The sequence below is a fragment of the Monoraphidium neglectum genome (assembly GCF_000611645.1).
Source record: "Monoraphidium neglectum strain SAG 48.87 unplaced genomic scaffold scaffold01329, whole genome shotgun sequence".
NCBI classification, from domain to species: Eukaryota; Viridiplantae; Chlorophyta; class Chlorophyceae; order Sphaeropleales; family Selenastraceae; genus Monoraphidium; species Monoraphidium neglectum.
The window spans coordinates 1-14,034 of NW_014012299.1; the positions used below are offsets into that span (position 1 = coordinate 1).

The window sequence follows — 14,034 nt, forward strand, 5'->3', positions numbered from 1 at the left end:
CTGCTGCCCTCCCCCCCCCCAGGCAAGTCCACGCACGACTCGCACCACCGCACCCCCTACTACCACATCTCCCTGGACCCCCCCGAGCTCGTGGGGGCTGTCGTGGTGCTGGCCGTCATTGTCTTCAGCTGCCTCCTGGGCGGCCCCACCGCGCCGCTGGCGCTGACCGCGTCCTGCACCTACATTGCGATGGTGAGGCGGCCCCTCGCATGCACGCGGCGCCGCAGAGACGCGAGAGCCTGCCGTCGGCTGTACGTGTCTGTTGGAGGTGCTTGCGCCTGCAGGCTGCTGCATAGTTGGCGACGCAGACAGGCAAGCTCTGCCGGCGCCTTTGCGCAGGGCATCGCCTACGAGTGGGTGCATTACGCCGTGCACACGCGCTGGGTGCCTCGCGGGAACAGCCCGACCGCGGTGTGGCTGCGGGGCGTGCGGCGCCACCACATGCTGCATCACTGCAGGTGGGCGGAGGACACGGCACCGCGGCGCGAGCTGCTGATGCGGCACGTAGCTGCAGCCGCTTGCTTTTCTTCCGCCAGCGACAGCCTATCTGTTTCTGCAAGACTGCGCTCTCCCAGCCATTGCCTGAGGCCCGTTCGAGCAGCTGCCTAGTGACGACGCTGCCTGCTGCGCTGGCTGTCGGCCATCCTGCTACCTTTTGCGTCTGCGCCACTGGGCTGACCGCTTGGCGCGCCCCTCTGCTTGCAGGAACGAGAACTTTTGGCTGGCCTTCACTTGCCCTGACGTTGACACGATCTTTGGCACCTTGCCCGGCTCCCCCGACGCGGTGCCCCTGACTCCGCTGGCGCGGGGCACCGGGACGCGCAAGGCAGGCGGCTCGGTGGGCGCTGCCTGAGCAGGACGTGGCGGCGGCTTGACAATCTGTTGCAGGCTCCTGACGTACTCATGTACCAACCCCTGCTGTAGTAATAAATTAGGAGTTGTAACAGAATCACACTTGCTCTGACCACTGCACAGACAAGTGAGGTCGCTGAAGTGCGCAGGATCGTACGAGCGGAAAAGTAGTACAGAGTAAAGATGCAAGTACGATGGAAAAGTATTTATATCGCTCAGATCTGAAAAATTCAGTTGATGTATCTGTAGGGTCCTCTTGGACGGCCGGCAGGTGCGCTGCGCAGCTGCGGTCGCGGCTTTTGACCGTACATTAAAGCATTTGTTGCGGAGCATCTGGAGTCTGTTGACAAGTGCAAAGCTTAGCAGACGCGCACGGATCATCTCACACACAAACCCATCTTCTGCAGGCGCGTCTACTGTAATTGTGTAGATATACCCGGTCGCCGCATGCACCCACTGGTGAAAGGTCGAATACTGCAGGGCGCCTAGAGTGGTCACCAACGTAGACACCGCACACGGCAGAAATGTGTGTGTCAGCATGCCTCATGTTCCGTCTGGGGGGCGCACCCGGCCGCTGGCGTGCTTGGGAGCGCTGCTGTAGACCAGTCAATGGGTGACAAGTGCGACTCAGCATTTGTGAAGCGCTCCCTCAACAGAGTCGCTGCGACGGGCTTCTATATGCCGGAATTCTCAACGTCAAGTCGAATCGCTTCATTGTTTGAACAACGCAGCTTCGGTGCTGATGCCGCAGTGCTGATCTATCTAGTGATCTGCGACTGGATAGTTGCTCATTGAGGGAGCGTTGAACCAACTAATAATCTACGACGCACGCGACCATGCAGGCAGCGCCGGGCCTCCAAAGGCCCAGGCTAGTGGACATTGCGGGGCGCGCCTCTGTCGGGAGGTCGTGGGCGCGCTATGCCGGAGTGTGCACCCGATCTCGCTTGGTCCTCCGGGCAGCAGTGGAGTCAGCCACAGCTGGGATCCATCACGACCCGACAGAGCTTGTCGGGGGGACGCCAATGGTGGGCCTGTTATACCCGGGAAGCAGCATATGCGAGTGCATATGAGCTACGATGGCCCATGGACGCGAGCGGTGCCCCGTGCAACACAGGCTGCACATGTGCTCGTGGGCTGCGCGCACGGTCGTGCGCACATCGCCGCTGGCTGCACCAGACGGCGCAGCCATCCCACCGCCACCGCCCGCCATGCTGCAGGTCTTCCTTAACAGCGTCACCCGCTCGGGCTGCTTCGCCCAAATCGCGGCCAAGCTGGAGATCATGGAGCCATGCTCATCCGTAAAGGACCGCATTGCGCTGTCGATGATTGAGAACGCAGAGCGGGAAGGCCTGATCAGCCCCGGCAAGACCGTGCTGGTAAGTGGCTGAGCTCTTGGCTCTCCAAAGGACGGCCATCACGTACATCACGCAGCCTGTGGGCGAGCACGCTTTTAGCGTATAGAATCGGCTGCACACCTGCTCACTGTTTGGGCGCAATATACTGCCAATGTTGCACTGCTGGGCATGGGGCAATCGCCTACCGTTTGTGGTCGGCCGTGTTGCGAGAACCTGGCGCAGCTGCTATGACAGGCTCCTAAAACATGGGGGACGAGGGCCGTCTCAGGCACCGGCTTACCATTCGGCCAGCGCACACGCAATCAGTGGCCCAGCACAGCGTCATGCACCACCACAGCTAAGTACGCACGCCTTTTGCTCAACTTTGGCAGATCGAACCCACCAGCGGCAACACTGGCGTTGGCCTAGCGTTTGTGGCGGCCTGCAAGGGTTACAAGCTGGTGCTTACCATGCCCGACACCATGTCCATAGAGCGGCGCGTGCTGCTGCAGGCGTTTGGGGCGGAGCTTGTGCTCACAGAGGGCAAAAAGGTGCGGCACAGGGCCAATCTGGGCGAGAGGCTGAAGTTCAGGGCTTAAACCAGGGAAGCAAGGGCCTGTGCAGCTGCCTGGCTGGTCCGGCTCAGCAATTGCGCCGCTCGCAGTCGCTGCTTGTGCAAGCCCTTTGTTGGTGGCTTTCCGCGGCGCTGCGGGCGGCGCCGCCTTCGCCGGCACGGCCGCCGCAGCGGCACAACCCCACGCAGCCGCTGATGGGCCATCCCTCCCTGCCCCAAACCAACGACGCCTAGGGCATGACGGGCGCCATCCGCAAGGCGGAGCAGATGGTGGCGTCCACGCCGGACGCCTATATGCTGCAGCAGTTTGACAACCCCGCCAACCCGGCCACCCATTACCGCACCACCGGCCCCGAGATCTGGCGGGACACTGCCGGCAACGTTGACATCCTCGTCGCAGGCGTCGGCACGGGCGGCACCATTACAGGTGGGCAGCTGCACTGGGCTGGTTCAGGCTCGCGCAAGCAAGGGGGGCAGCCGGGGGCTGTACGCTACCCAACTGCATGGAGCCAGCATGAGCACGCTGGAAGCAGCCGTGCCGATCCCCTCGCGCCTACTCTTGTGTAATTCAAGCGCACGTGCGCCATCTGGTCCCTCGCTGCTGTCCTTCACCCCACTTGACGCCAGGTGCTGGGCGATTCCTCAAGGAACAGAAGCCGTCTGTGCAGCTGGTGGCAGTGGAGCCCACAGAGTCGGCCGTTCTCAGCGGCGGCAAGGTGCGGCCACTGCGACTGGCTTTGCTTAAGGGACAGAAGGGGCAGCAGCATCGGGGCAACTGACAGCGGGCTGCACGCGCCGTGAGCGACCGCCGCCGATGCAGCAGCAGCCCTGACAGCAGACCGGGCGGGGCGCGCCTGCAGGTGCGATGGCCATGGACTTACATGCCTCGTTGCCCACCTCTCGTGCCCCCATCTCTTTAGCCCGGCTACCACCAAATTCAAGGCATTGGGGCAGGGTTTGTCCCCAAGGTGCGTAACCGCCATGCAGGGCCCTGGGGCTCTCATGCAGAGGGTGGAGCCACCAGCGGGCCACGAATCAGCACGGAGCGAAGGCATTCTGCATGCGTGATGCATGCCAGCGCTGCGCTGACGCATGTCAGTGCAGGCCCAGCACATGGATTGCATGCAACACAAATCCACCACGCGCCAGCGCATTAGATCAGTCTTCCGTGCCCCTGAGCATACACACACGCCTCCCACAAATTGAACCCACCGATTGGCGCCGACCCCAGGTGCTGGACGTCAACATTCTGGATGAGATCATAAAGATCAGCAGCAAGGAGGCGGTGGAGATGGCGCGGCGCCTCGCCCTGGAGGAGGGCCTCCTCTGCGGCATCAGCAGCGGCGCGGCCGTCGCGGCTGCGCTCAAGGTCGCCCGGCGCGCGGAGAACAAGGGCAAGCTGATCGTGGCGGTGCTGCCCAGCTTCGGGGAGCGTTACCTGTCAACGGTGCTGTTCAACACGCTCTGGTCCTTTGACGCGGACGCGGAGAAGAGCATGCCGAACTCGTGGCGCCAGGTGTCGGGCGCAGAGCGGCCGACCACGGTGGAGCCGAAGCTCTGAGGCGGCGCGGTTCCAACGTACGCCTTTCGACGGGCGCGCTTGCGCGGCCTTTGCCGCTGCCCTTGCATGCATTGTTCTGTTGTTTGCGCCGTGCTTCACATTCGCTCGGCTGCGATTGCTGTGTACTTTGTATTGACGCTCTGCGGCCGGTTCTGAGGGGCAATGCTCTGTGTTGGCTCAAGGCTCTCTCTTTGCAAAGCCTGGACGTTGTCCCTCTCCGGCTAGCCATCCACTATTTTGTTGCTACACACAATTGTGCTTGTAAGAATTCCAGCGCACGCAAAAACAATCCTGATCATGCAGAAGTGCGGTGGGACGTATGGCAAGGCGCGTGCCAACGGCAGTTGGCACGCTGTACGCGCTCTGGGCACCACGCGTCTGACAGATGGTGCAGCCCCTCTACGGTGCACCTCCGACTGCAATGTGGGCATCAGTAAAAGCAATCACGTCCTGTAGGGGCAACACAAGTGGCGTAAGGCTCAATTTTGGAGTTGGCGCCGGATTCCCGCGTCGAAATTTCCTGCAGAAACTCCATCGCCTCCAGGACATAAAGCCACGCACCCGCAATTGCTTTTAAATACTTTCATTTAGGTACATCGCAGATTGCATTCATTGCATCGATCAGTTTGCACGAGGCGTCTTTGCACCGAGACTTCGGGCTGGGAGTCCGACATCATATCCCGCCCCGCTCCAAAGATGGCACCATCTTGTAATAACACTGCTTATGCAGCCGTGTTATTGCTGCTTGCTCTCAGCGCACGCGCTGCAGCGGACGGCGGGTGGACCTTTGGGCGCTCTACCCACTAGTGAGCCGGGTGGCACATGCCCCAACGCCCACCCCACCGCTGCCCCCCAGACCCCTAACAGCGTGCAACGACAGCACTCGCAAGGCCTGTAGAGCCATGTGCTTTGCATCGCCGCCTGTCTGACGCGCTGCACTGCTGCCCAATTCCAGGCTGACGCTCCCGCCCTCCCGCTATACGCACCCCTGGCCGTTTCAAACCACCCCTCCCCCAGCGGCAACGATGGCGGCAGCACCGTCCATCAAGGCAGCTGCATGTTTGGGGTGCGTGCACGGAGCGCCGCAGCCATGCGCGTGGGGGGCATCGCCATGCGCATGCGCACGCTCGCATGAGCTCGGCATGTTCGCCACAACCCACGTGCAGCTCCTGCCGCCCCGACAAGCGCAGGCACGAGCCTATGACTCCTATCTGCATAGCCGCCATGACGCTGATGCCCTGCACTAGACACCAAGCTCACAAGCTCTGGTCAAATTCAAATATTCCGCCAGTTTACGTCTTGTCTCATAAGAACTGCGCCGCCCCACCTTGCACAGTACCTCGACCCCAATGCCGGCACCGGCTGGGACATCGCCGCCCTCTCAGATGCTGACCCCGAGTACTCTGGCAGCTGCGGGCGCTGCTATGAAGGTAGGTGGGTGGGTGGGACAGCCAAGATGTCGGCCGCGCCTTATGGGGTCAGGGAGCGGCTGCCCATGGGCGAGTGCACGCACCACATGTGAACACGAGTGGGGCGGGGCTACTGACGCTCTGGCTGGCTGTGCGCTCGTGCGCCCCGTCTACAATGTGAATGCGGCCATCATGCATGCATGTATGCATGCATACGTGCATGCGCATGCATGCATGCATGCATGCATGCATGCATCATGGCCTCATGCATGCTTGCTTGCTTGACACCATTGTTTTTGTGCTGGCCGCCAAACCCAGTGCCCATCCCTCACTGCCAAAGCTCACCCCACGCAGCTCCCAACCTCGACCTCAACCCTCAACCTCACCTCGGCCTCGCAGTGGCCTGCGTCGACAGCAACGTGCGCGACGGCTACGGAAACGAGGTGCCGCGCAGCAGCGCCTGCTATGACACTTCCAAGACCGTGAAGATCATGATCACCGACTCATGTGAGCACATGCGGGTGGCCTCGGACACAGCACAGGGCAGGACAGAAGGGGTAACAGGGGGCATGTGCGTGTCATGGAAGACAGCCAAAGAGGGCGGTGCAGTCTGAGCCGGTCACAAGCCCCATGGGCAGGGGAATCACCCTGAGAAAGTTGGGGGGGCACTTCCTGCACTGGCAGTGTACAAACAGGGAGCACGTGTGCATGCACGGTGCACTGAAGGGCACCTGCTGCGGCGCGCCTCAATTGGCCCAGCGCGACAACGCAGACACAGTGGCAGGTGGCCATTGTGAAGACCTTGGCCGGCAGGGCCAACGCCTTTCCTTGTCTTGCCCCTTGTTCGCCCATGCGAGACCTGACCTTTTGTGCCCAATACCCTTGCTTGCGCAGGCCCCTGCAACTATCCCGCCAATGCCTACAGCAACAAGCGGTGGTGCTGCGGCGACCAGCGCCACATGGTGAGCCAGTTGCGGGCATTGCAATGCACGCATGTAGGCAGCTAGGGTCCGGGACAGACAACAGATATCCTATCAACATTGCTAAGCTGCGGGCCCTTGCAAACCTCAAGGCACCCAGGACGATGGCTCAACACTGTGTCTTGCCTCGACGGTTCCCCGCGTTCATATGACATGGTCACAGGGGGACAGTCCCCCTATCCCTCCTGCCAGGCCTGCTGCAAACCCCACCCCACCCACCCCACCATCAACCCATTCCCACGTGCAGGATCTGTCCTACACCGCCTTCAGGAAGCTGACCAGCGAGGGCAACGGCGTCATCGCCGTCAAGTGGCGCCGCGTCGCCTGCCCCGCCGGGTCGCCCACCAAGCCCAAGTGCAACCACCTTTCCTCCTGCTTCAACACTGACTCGTGGACCGACAGCTCCAGCAGCAGCAGCTCCAGCTCCAGCAGCAGCAGTAGCAGTAGCAGCAGCAGCAGTAGCAGTAGCAGCAGCAGTGGCAGCTGGGTGTGGGATGAGGGCAGCAAGACCTCCAAGTGGGTCAACGGACAGAACAGCGGCGCCTCCGCATCAGCCCAGGCCTCCAGCAGCGGCGGCGGCTCGTCGTCTTCCTCCGCCTCCTCCTCATCCGGCGGCGGCTTCTGGGGCTGGGACAGCAAGATCGGCAAGTCCATCTGGGTTAACAGCGGGTCGAGCGGCGGCGGCGGCGGCAGCAGCAGCGGCGGCAGCGGCGGCGGCTTCTGGGGCTGGGACTACTCCGCAGGCAAGTCCAAGTGGATGGACGGCTCGATGTTTGGCTCTCACAATCGCCGGCACCTCCTGGGCTTCAGGGGCCCCGCTGGCCGTGCCGCATGAGCGGCCAGCACCGCCGCGTCACGGCGTTGCGCCTCCCCAAAGCGCCGCACACCCCGTGGTGGATGGGTGCGTGGCGGACGGCCCCTTTGAAGCATGGGTGATGATCAGAACCCCTGGTATTAATTGAGGCCTTTCAATTTTCGTCCTGTCTGGTTATTCTGGATCATCTTGCATATTGCACTCAGGCTAGCGCATTGAGAATGCACTGGCGCAAATCGCCTAGATCAGGCCATCAGTCATGTAGCCTGCCTCCACCCGAACCGCGCCCTCAAAAAGTCATTTGTGGCTCACATCTGCTGTGTCATTTACTGCTGTGTGGGAGATATGAATGCTTTTTCTGCACGTATCGTGTGAGTATTCTGCACCCGCGCACTTGCTTTAGCGGTTCAGTGGCGAAACTGTCCATAAGAGGCGGCCGCAACTGTGTAGCATGGCCATCTTTTTTGGCTGGGGCTTGTCCGCGTGCGGCTGGAGTGGCCAAAACATCAAATTGCCCTCTGGCAAATACAGTCTCAACAGGGTGTGGGCTTTGTCACCCAGGGTTGAGATTGGCCAGTGCATAACAACACGCACCGATGTGCTCCGTCATCCAACACAACCTGCCCTTGCGTATGCTTTGCCGCCAATTCGCGCAACAGCTTTTCAAAGCAGTGGATGCTTCCAGTCGTGCTGGCCAGGACACACAGTTTGAACTGGCAGACAGTGGCCCGCTCACTGTGCGATCCTGCTCAGGCTGCATGGTGCACATTTGAGTATTTCGCCTGCCTTGATCATATTGTTGTTAGTTCTTCCGCCTGCAGGCCTTGATTTGCTGCATGGTATCCCCAGGTGTTGCCCCTCCGCCCGCTCGCCCGCCCCATCGATGATTCGCGCCACCCCCAGGATCTGCTGCGTGCAGGAGATACTGTTTGCCCTGCTCAGGACCACCCTTGCACCCCTCCACCCCGGATCCTGAGATATTGCACGCGCTAGGCTAGCCGCAGTGTAGCCTTGCACTCCACGCACCACATGTAATTCAGTTGTTTGCGTCCAGAACGCACCTCAAGTGAGCGTGGCGGGTCTGAATGCAGTGTGGAAACACATGGACCAGCCTTTCTAGCCAGCAAATCAGGGTTCAAAACTGCTATGCTTGCGGGATGTGAAGCCCCTGCCACATGGGCAACCGTCCCCTTGACCCCTTTTGGTGTCTTTGCATAAACCCCCTGAGCAAAGCCCCCTCGCATGTGCCCGCACTTTGCGCATTACAAGCCAGCCTGAATTACATGGGGGGGCAGAAAATATACACCGCGGCCGGCAAGAGCGGGACACTCACAGGGACTACGTTGAGGAATCCTTGAGAAAGTATTCTATAGCCGCTGCCACGAGTCAGCTCGCTTCATCAGTCATCGTCAATGATGATACACCCGTCGCTGTCCTCGTGACACATCAGCCGCACCGCCGCCGCCCTCGCCGCAGCTGCCGATGCCTCCGCACCCTGTTGACGCGAGAACTTGGCCATGACCGCCGTCACTTCTGCATCGCTGCTGTCAGCACTGCCACCAACATCCTGCCGCACCTGCTGCTGGTCCTTCACGTCCTGTTGCTGCCGCGCTTGCACCCGTTGCTGCCGCTGCTGCCGCCGCCGTCGCTGCTGCTCGTGCGGCTGCGGCTGCTGCTGCTCCTCCGCCTGCTGCTGCGGCAGCGGCAGCGTTTGCCGCGATTGTTGCCGTTCATGCTCCCCATGCTGCTGCTGCTGGCCATGACAAGGCTGCTGCTGCTGCTGCTGCTGCTGCTGTTGCTGCTGCTGCTGCTGGCCCTGCGGCGGCGCAGGCTGCGGCGGAGGCGGCTGCTGCCCACTGAGCAGAGCTTGCGCGTCCGACGGCCCCGCGCCATCACCCCGTTGCCCGGAGACCGCCTTGCCTTCGCCCGCCCCTGACCCTGCCGCGGCGCCCTTGCTGCCCGGGCCCGCGCCCGCCGACGACGCGAGGCGCGCCAGCGTGCTGGGCACCTCCTGCATATCCACAATGTCTTCGTCGCCGTCGCCCGGCGGCGCCACGGGCGGCGCGCCGGCCGAAAAGATGGAAGGCACGGCGCCCGCCATCTCTGGCATCGCCGACACCGCGGCCTGCACTCGGTCCACGCACGCCTGCAGCACGCGCGCCAGCAGCGGCACCCCTCGGTCGGTGCGCGAGCGCACGGCCAGACGGCCTGGCGCGCCCGCGGCCGCCGGGCAGGTGTGGCAGCCGCCGGCGCCGCCGTTTGTGGGGCCGGCGGCGGCGCCTGCACTGCAAGACGCAGTCGGGGCCGGAAACGCCAAGCCGGCTGCTGTCGCCGCCGCTGCTGAGTCTCCGTTTGCTGATGCAGATGGCCCCGGCCCGCCGGCGCTGCTGACGAGCTGCCCCACGACCTGCGCTTGCTGCTGCTGTTCGCCGCCGCCAATGGCCTGCGCCCACGCTTCCAGATCAGACACACAGCCGCCTGCAGGCGCGCGTGCGCAGCGATGGCAGGAGTGCCGGCACCAGCGCCGGTGGTGAGGCACAGCCAGTCTCACCCACCGCTTACGGCGCCCAGCCTCCCGCAGCTCTGCAGGCGGGCAGACCTAAAACCGCGCCCAGCACACGCGGCTGGCCCCGGGCCAGGGCGCGTGCGCCCGCCGCCACCGTGTCCCTGCCTGCCACCCCAACGCGGCCCCTTACCAGCAAAGCCTTCAAAAAAGGCGCGCGTCCCGGGCCCCGGGTACCACTGGCGCACGCAGCGCAGCTCAAGCGTCATGAGCGCCACCAGCGGCCCCTTGACCGACGGCTCCCCAAACAGCACCTCCCCGGAGCAGGCCGCATTGAGCTGCGGCGGACGCGGCCGGGACGGGGTGGGCATAGCAAGGGGCGGCCGCGGATGAGTAGTCGAGCAGACCGACGTCAGCGGGGCCGCCCCAGGCGCGTCACTCCACCGCGTGAGCAGACCGGGCCGCTCAGTCGGCCCTGCTGACGTTCCCCGCGCCTTTGGCTCCTCTTGCCCCAATTGCGCGTGCCCGGGCACCAAGGGCCCACCTTGTCCAGCACGATGGACCCCTTGAAGCGCTCCCTGAGCCGCTCCTCCGAGAGGTTGACCAGCGGCTGCGGGCGCTCCTGGTTGGCCGCGCGCTCCCGCTCCGCCAGGCTCGCCTCCATGGCCTGTCACAGTTGAGTGGCGAACAGAGGATGAGATGATGCGGCTGCCCGCGCGTGTGCGTGCATGTGCCCATGCATGCATGTCCGCAGGCGCATGTATCGGGAGGAGGCGCACGCATACTTGTGCGGGGTAGAAGAGGGCTTGAGGGGTGCATCACACAATTGTTGCGACCGCATGTGAGGGGGGCATGCGGGCAGGCCGATGCTCGACGCGGTGCTGCCTCGAGACGCTGCCGTCGCCGCTGCTGCGGCCAGGGACCCCTGGGTGCTGCCGGTCCGCCCTCCCTCCTCGCTTTGGCAACCCCCTCTAGCCTTCAACACCCTGCCCCCGACCCCCAGAAAAGGGAGCCCACCAGCCGCAGCTTGTCTGCCTCCTCGTCATTCTCGTGCTTGTTGGCGACCCACATCAGCGCCTCGTCCATCCACCTTCCCATAGCGAAGTAACAGAAGAGCAAAGCAGCGTTGGCGCCAGCTAGCGCCGCGCACGCGCACGTGCCCGCGCAGCGGGGGGGGGGGGGGGGTCGACGCCAGCTCATGCGTGCGCGAGAGGCCGCGGCCCTGCCATGCGTGGGCGCAGCCGCCTGCAGTCACCGGGCTGCGGGTCTCTCCTTTCCTCATGGTCTCGCCCAAACCCCCGGCCCAGCGCAAGGCCCGCGCCGCCGCACCTGTTCCAGTCCTGCCAGTGCTCCGCGGTGGCCAGCAGGCACTCCTCCGCGTCCCCCGCCCCCATGCCCGTCGCCTGCGACACGTGGGCCACCGCGCCGGCGAGCCTGTCCGGCGGCAGGCCGTGCTGCAGCTGCCCGGCGGCCGCCTTGCCCTTGCGAAGGGTCGCCGCCTCGCGGGCCGCGTCCGCAAGCTCCTGCTGCTCGTCGGCGTCGTCACCGTTGTCGCTGCCCTCCTCGCTGCTGCAGCCGCGGGGCCGCTGGGGCGGTGGCGCGGCAGCCAGGCGCCCGTGGTGGCCCCTGCGGCGCTGCGCCGGGGGCTCTGGCGAGTGGTCCGAGCGGCCGGGGGAGGGGCGCTCGGGCTTGCGGCGGCGCCCGTGGGCAGGGCTGGCGGCAGGACGGTGCAGTTGCGGGTGGGGCGGGTGCGCCTGCTGATGGCCGCTGCGGGGTCCTTTCCGGTGCTTGCTGGGGCTGGAGGTGCTGCAGCGGAGGACCTCCGTGCCCAGCCCTGAGGGATGTGCATGAAAGAGCAGTTGAGAGTGGCGAGGCATTGGTGGCAGCAGCACGGTGACAGGCCGGCACCAGGCGCAGCACGCGCTGCACGAGGGTGCAAAGCACGGGACGCGCATGCAGTTGCCATGTCGCATCACCTTGGTCGGAGGCTCTTCGACGCTCCATTCTGTGCCTCTTCAATCGCTTTGTTACTGCAGAGCCTAGCAGAGACGCACCAGGCTCGTCAGGACGTCACCCTGCCGAGGACGCAGCGCAACAATAAGACGAAAGTGCAAGGTATACATAGGACATGCGTGGGCCGCCCTTGCTGAGGGTAGTGATCACACACGTAGATCTGCGGTACGGTATTGGCGGGCAGCCCACGAGGTCACTGCGTAACTCCGGTTTGCGAGGAGGAGATGATGGCGGTCGGTCCCATTGACAGCTTGCAGCCGCGCTCTGCACGAGCCACAGCAATTCACAGGACGGCATGTACCTCGCGGTTGATTTAACGGCGGTCCGCGCAAGCAGACGCTTCGCCGACACTCCTCCCACAGTTGACACACACCCGGCAATTACAATGTGTCCTATGGCTACATGTCGGTCACGGTTAGTCACGATGTGGTGCACCACGCAGCTGTTGCGACGGTTCGCAGGTGCTTGTGCGCGAGCGGGACAATGTGAGTTGGTTGCATGTCAGGTTAGTCATTGTCGTTCGCTGGGACGCTCGCGTACATGGCAGAAAGCACGGACCGCGTAACGAAAGTAAGAGAAAAAGGGGGCGAGTTGGCGCGGGCTGCTGCGCAAAGGGCGCCGGAGGCGCTCAAAAAACATTGCGGCATTGAAAGCGTAGCTGTCTGATGGGCTCCACGAGCCGGTCAAACCCGCGCACGCATCAGTCGAGCCAGCCCCATCCCCGAAAACGCGAGCGCGCCTGGGATGACATAAAGCAAGCAGTGAATGGCACAGATCAGGCAAGGCGCATCCGCTGCGCCTCCAGGGGCGCGCGCCACGAATCAGTGGCGCGCTTTGAAAGAATAAACGCAGGGGCCGTGGGGATCCAGGGGAGGTGGCAAAGCACGTGTCACCGCACGCAACGTGACCAGGGAGCTGCCACCTGTGCCCTCGTTGCCATGGCACCTACACGCCACCCTGACAAGCTTCAACAGCAGGCAGCGGGGCCCTGGTGCGCGTACTCGTGCTTGAGCCTTGCACCACCTCCGCCTTGCAACCCACAAACAGCCCCAGCGCCACAACGCAGGCACCTCGGCGCCTTCAGCGCACACGGCAAAGAAATCACCCCGCCGCGCCGCGCTCCGCTTTCCGTCCGGCCACGCGGCCGAGCAGATGCGGCGCCGGCGCACCGCTGCGCGGGCGCGCGCTGCGTGCGCGGCCGAGCCCCCCGCCGGCCGCGCGGCCCGTCAGGCCCCGCCCTGCCCGGCGGCCCCAGCAACCTCATCCAGGATGTCTGCCGGCGCCGCCACTGCCGAGGCCTCGCAAAACTTGGCTGTCGAGTACTTTTTGCGCACTGCCTGCAGGCTGCCGCAGCCCGCCGCCAGCAGGAGCCGCACGACGTGCTGGGCAGCCTCCAGGGCGCCGTCGCGGGGGACGCGCGCGTGGCGCGCCAGGGCTTGAGGGTAGGGGTCGGCCTGGAGCCGGGGGTCGGCGGTGGCCGTGGGGGAGGGGTGAGCTGGGGTGGCGTGGGGTGGAGTGGCGGCGGCCCCCCCTGCGATTTGCCTCGATAGATCAAAGTCCGCCCGCGGAGCTGCCAAGCCCGGGGCTCCTCGAAAACCCCTCCTCTCCGCGCTCACCCCGTCCCCCCTTCTCCCGGGGCAGGCGGCCGCGCGCGGCGGCCGTACGCGCGTGCGTGCGCGCGGTCGCAGCCCCGCCGCACCTTGCCGAAGGCGCGCATTGCGACGTACATGATGGCTGCCGCGACCTCTGTGCTGCTGAAGCGCAGGCAGGAGTAGTCCACGAGGCAGAGCTCCGCGCAGTAGGCCACGAACAGCGCCAGGGGCTTCTCGTAGTGCACGCCGGCCGCCTTGAGCAGCCGCGCCAGGTATTGGTAGCTGGGGGGGGAGTGCAGGTGTGGTGTGGTGTGGTGTGGTGTGGTGTCAGAGTGTTTGTGTGTGCGCACGCATGTGTGCGCATGCCTTGAAATGTGGGGATGAGTGTGTGTGTGTGTGTGT

The 14,034-nt window shown here is 64.2% G+C and overlaps 4 protein-coding genes across 4 annotated transcripts in view; 2 read left to right on the top strand and 2 right to left on the bottom strand.

Moving 5' to 3' along the window:
- Window positions 1-2,060: 2,060 nt before the first annotated feature.
- MNEG_7491 (cysteine synthase A) lies at window positions 2,061-4,321 on the top strand (the record flags this gene model as incomplete). The annotated part of the gene is made up of 6 exons (XM_014044033.1): window positions 2,061-2,228; window positions 2,579-2,737; window positions 2,995-3,187; window positions 3,388-3,476; window positions 3,681-3,728; window positions 3,992-4,321. The coding sequence occupies 6 exons, from the start codon at window positions 2,061-2,063 to the stop codon at window positions 4,319-4,321; spliced, it is 987 nt and encodes a 328-aa protein (XP_013899487.1).
- A 1,349-nt stretch (window positions 4,322-5,670) lies between these two features.
- Window positions 5,671-7,545, top strand: MNEG_7492 (hypothetical protein; the record flags this gene model as incomplete). The annotated part of the gene is made up of 4 exons (XM_014044034.1): window positions 5,671-5,755; window positions 6,130-6,237; window positions 6,625-6,692; window positions 6,958-7,545. 4 exons carry the CDS (start codon window positions 5,671-5,673, stop codon window positions 7,543-7,545), a joined length of 849 nt encoding a protein of 282 aa, XP_013899488.1.
- Window positions 7,546-8,923: 1,378 nt separating this feature from the next.
- On the bottom strand, window positions 8,924-12,031 carry MNEG_7493 (hypothetical protein; the record flags this gene model as incomplete). Its single annotated transcript, XM_014044035.1, has 6 exons — window positions 8,924-10,002; window positions 10,221-10,365; window positions 10,572-10,694; window positions 11,045-11,117; window positions 11,357-11,861; window positions 12,004-12,031. The coding sequence occupies 6 exons, from the start codon at window positions 12,029-12,031 to the stop codon at window positions 8,924-8,926; spliced, it is 1,953 nt and encodes a 650-aa protein (XP_013899489.1).
- Window positions 12,032-13,266: 1,235 nt separating this feature from the next.
- MNEG_7494 (Cyclin-B1-4) overlaps window positions 13,267-14,034 on the bottom strand; it is a gene marked incomplete at both ends in the record, with an annotated part of 2,010 nt that continues 1,242 nt past the window's right edge. The window contains 2 exons of the mRNA XM_014044036.1: window positions 13,267-13,494; window positions 13,740-13,914. Coding sequence (XP_013899490.1) covers window positions 13,267-13,494; window positions 13,740-13,914 — 403 coding nt within the window. The remainder of the gene's footprint in view (window positions 13,495-13,739; window positions 13,915-14,034) is intronic.